The sequence below is a fragment of the Tachysurus fulvidraco genome, chromosome 14, assembly GCF_022655615.1.
Source record: "Tachysurus fulvidraco isolate hzauxx_2018 chromosome 14, HZAU_PFXX_2.0, whole genome shotgun sequence".
Lineage (NCBI taxonomy): Eukaryota > Metazoa > Chordata > Actinopteri > Siluriformes > Bagridae > Tachysurus > Tachysurus fulvidraco.
This window is the reverse complement of record NC_062531.1, coordinates 1,382,187-1,384,686: the sequence shown is the minus strand read 5'-3', so window position 1 is coordinate 1,384,686 and position 2,500 is coordinate 1,382,187. Positions and strand designations below refer to the sequence as shown.

Below are 2,500 nucleotides of genomic sequence, written 5' to 3'. Positions count from 1 at the left end.
TCTTATTCTCGTCCCCGCACCCTAGAATATCTCTATGTTTTTCTGTCTCGCTCGCTCTGTGTCTCGCTCGCTCTGTGTCTCGCTCGCTCTGTGTCTCGCTCGCTCTGTGTCTCGCTCGCTCTGTGTCTCGCTCGCTCTGTGTCTCGCTCGCTCTGTGTCTCGCTCGCTCTGTGTCTCGCTCGCTCTGTGTCTCGCTCGCTCTGTGTCTCGCTCGCTCTGGCTGTATCTGGCTGGCTCTCGCTCTGGCTGTATCTGGCTGGCTCTGACTCGCTCTGGCTGTATCTGGCTGGCTCTGACTCGCTCTGGCTGGCTCTGGCTGGCTCTGACTCGCTCTGGCTGGCTCTGACTCGCTCTGGCTGGCTCTGACTCGCTCTGGCTGGCTCTGACTCGCTCTGACTCGCTCTCTCGCCCTGTGTACCTCCATCACTTCCTGTAGTTCTCTCTCACCTGTCTGACGATGTTCTGGACCAGTTTATCGACGGTGAAGCCGATGTAGGCGTGAATGGTGAACATCTCACGCAGCGTGTCCTCGTACTGCGTCGACTCCAGATTCCCGTCCAACAGACTGCGCACCATGTCCAAAAATGCGGGGTAATACTCCTCTAGCTCCACCTCACCTACACACACACACACACACACACACACACACACACACACACACACACACACACGTAAATATAGATAGTTGTGGAGGAGTCCGTCTGTGAATACGTGTGCGTCTTTCTTACTGGGTTGTTTAAGTCGCAGCTCCATGGCGAGATCAGTGGCCTTGTCTCGCCGTCCCTCGGCCATTAGGAGGCGCTCTGCACTCTGTTCAGCTCGGTGCTCCAGCAGCTGCCTCTCGGCCTGTCGGTACACCTTCAGCAGCCGCAAACACAGAGTCTGGTGCAGCCGCAAGAAGAAGTACCAGTTATTGTTAACGAAGAACAGGTTGTAGATGCCGTCCTGGTCCTTCTGTTGGTCCAGCTGCTCCTGTTGCTCTGCTCCATGCGGGGACGCGCACCGCCTCTGCCTCGACTCACCGTTCACCTGCTGCTGACTCGCTGTAGTTCCTGCTCCTACGTTCACTCCTCCTCGCTCTGCCATCACCGGCGTCTGAGTCTCCGGCGTCATCGCGGTCACAGCCCCGCCCCCGTCCTCTGTCTCCACCTCCTCATCCGTCCACTCCTCCGTGTCGCTGAGCTCACCGCGCCGGGAGAAGAACAGGTCAGGAATGAAGTGGTGGACGATACGCTTGATCTGGTCTTTGTCCTCCTTGTGGATGGCGGGCTGCCGCTTCACGTGATAGATGATGAGTGACGCCGCGTCCTCCAGGATCTGCTTATCCTCGTAGGAGAAGATCAGGTGAGGTTCACTAGAGGCTCCACCCCCTTCACGACTCTGCTGACTGACTCCGCCTTCCTCCGTACTCTGCTCCTGACGCTACACACACACACACACACACACACACACGCTTCCTTATGCCATGAGAGTTATAAAGCTTTATGACGAGTGCTACGATGCGTTATGATTGTACAAACGTCATGTGGTAAAAGGTGCGTGTGTTAGTACCTCGTCGTAGATGCTCTCGATCTCGTTGAGCAGGCTTTTGGACCTCAGGGCCTTCATGTCATTCTGTTTGAAGTTGACCCCCTGGTGGTCCAGAGATTTGAGGTACGCTTTCTCATATTGTTCCCTCCAGATCTTATTAAAGCCCTGCTGAGCTTCTCTCCACTCCTCCTCCTTCGCTTTCAACCTGAAACACACACACACACACACACACACACACACACACACACACACACATATACGTTAGCAGATCTCCACAGTATCAGTCGGACAGACATGTAGAAGACAGACAGACGGATACCTCTTCAGTACTACAGGTACTGCAGTTGCCGGGTTTCTTTTCAGCCCCTCGATGATCTCAGGAGCTTTATCTCCATAAATCCGGTACACGGCACGTCGCTGGATCACCTCCGAGGTCCCACCCAGACAGTCATCTAATCTGAAGCGGTCCTGGTCCTCGGGCGAGAGGCGAGTCAGCTTCTTCTGCACGCTCTCCAGAACCCTGATGGTGGCCAGGTTGGTCTCCAGAACCACATCCAGCTAGGACAGAAAATACCTTCAGCTTTCTTTCACTAGACTTCTTTCATTCATTTCCAGGTATCACTTCATCCTTCCATCGCTTTTATCGCTAATCATTTCTCTTCCTTTATCTGTCCTGCTCTTATCCCTCCATCACCCTTATCCCTCCATCTCATTCTCTTTATTGTAAATCATCATCTATCAGTCGGTCACTTTATTGCTTTTTCCTCCATTCTCTACATCACTTATTTATTTATTCAGCTTTCCTTTCTTTTATTCTTTCCTTCACTTCACCATCTCTTTGTCTTCCGTACATCCTTCTTTCTTTCTTTCGTCCCGGTCTTCTCGTTATTTTCAGGTAACATTTAGAGTAAACTGAGAAATGTTCCAAAGTTAACTGTCCAGTTCCTGAAGTGTCCCAGTTCAGAGTCTC

The 2,500-nt window shown here is 52.6% G+C and overlaps 1 protein-coding gene across 3 annotated transcripts in view; it reads right to left on the bottom strand.

Annotated features, from left to right (window-relative positions):
* sin3b (SIN3 transcription regulator family member B) overlaps positions 1–2,500 on the bottom strand; it is a 13,722-nt gene that overhangs the window by 3,049 nt on the left and 8,173 nt on the right. For all 3 annotated transcript variants that reach the window (XM_047800319.1, XM_047800318.1, XM_027168384.2), the window contains exons 11-14: positions 1,850–2,088; positions 1,552–1,735; positions 729–1,422; positions 448–617 (exon numbers count right to left, since the gene is read on the bottom strand). In XM_047800319.1, the coding sequence (XP_047656275.1) occupies positions 448–617; positions 729–1,422; positions 1,552–1,735; positions 1,850–2,088 (1,287 nt within the window). The remainder of the gene's footprint in view (positions 1–447; positions 618–728; positions 1,423–1,551; positions 1,736–1,849; positions 2,089–2,500) is intronic.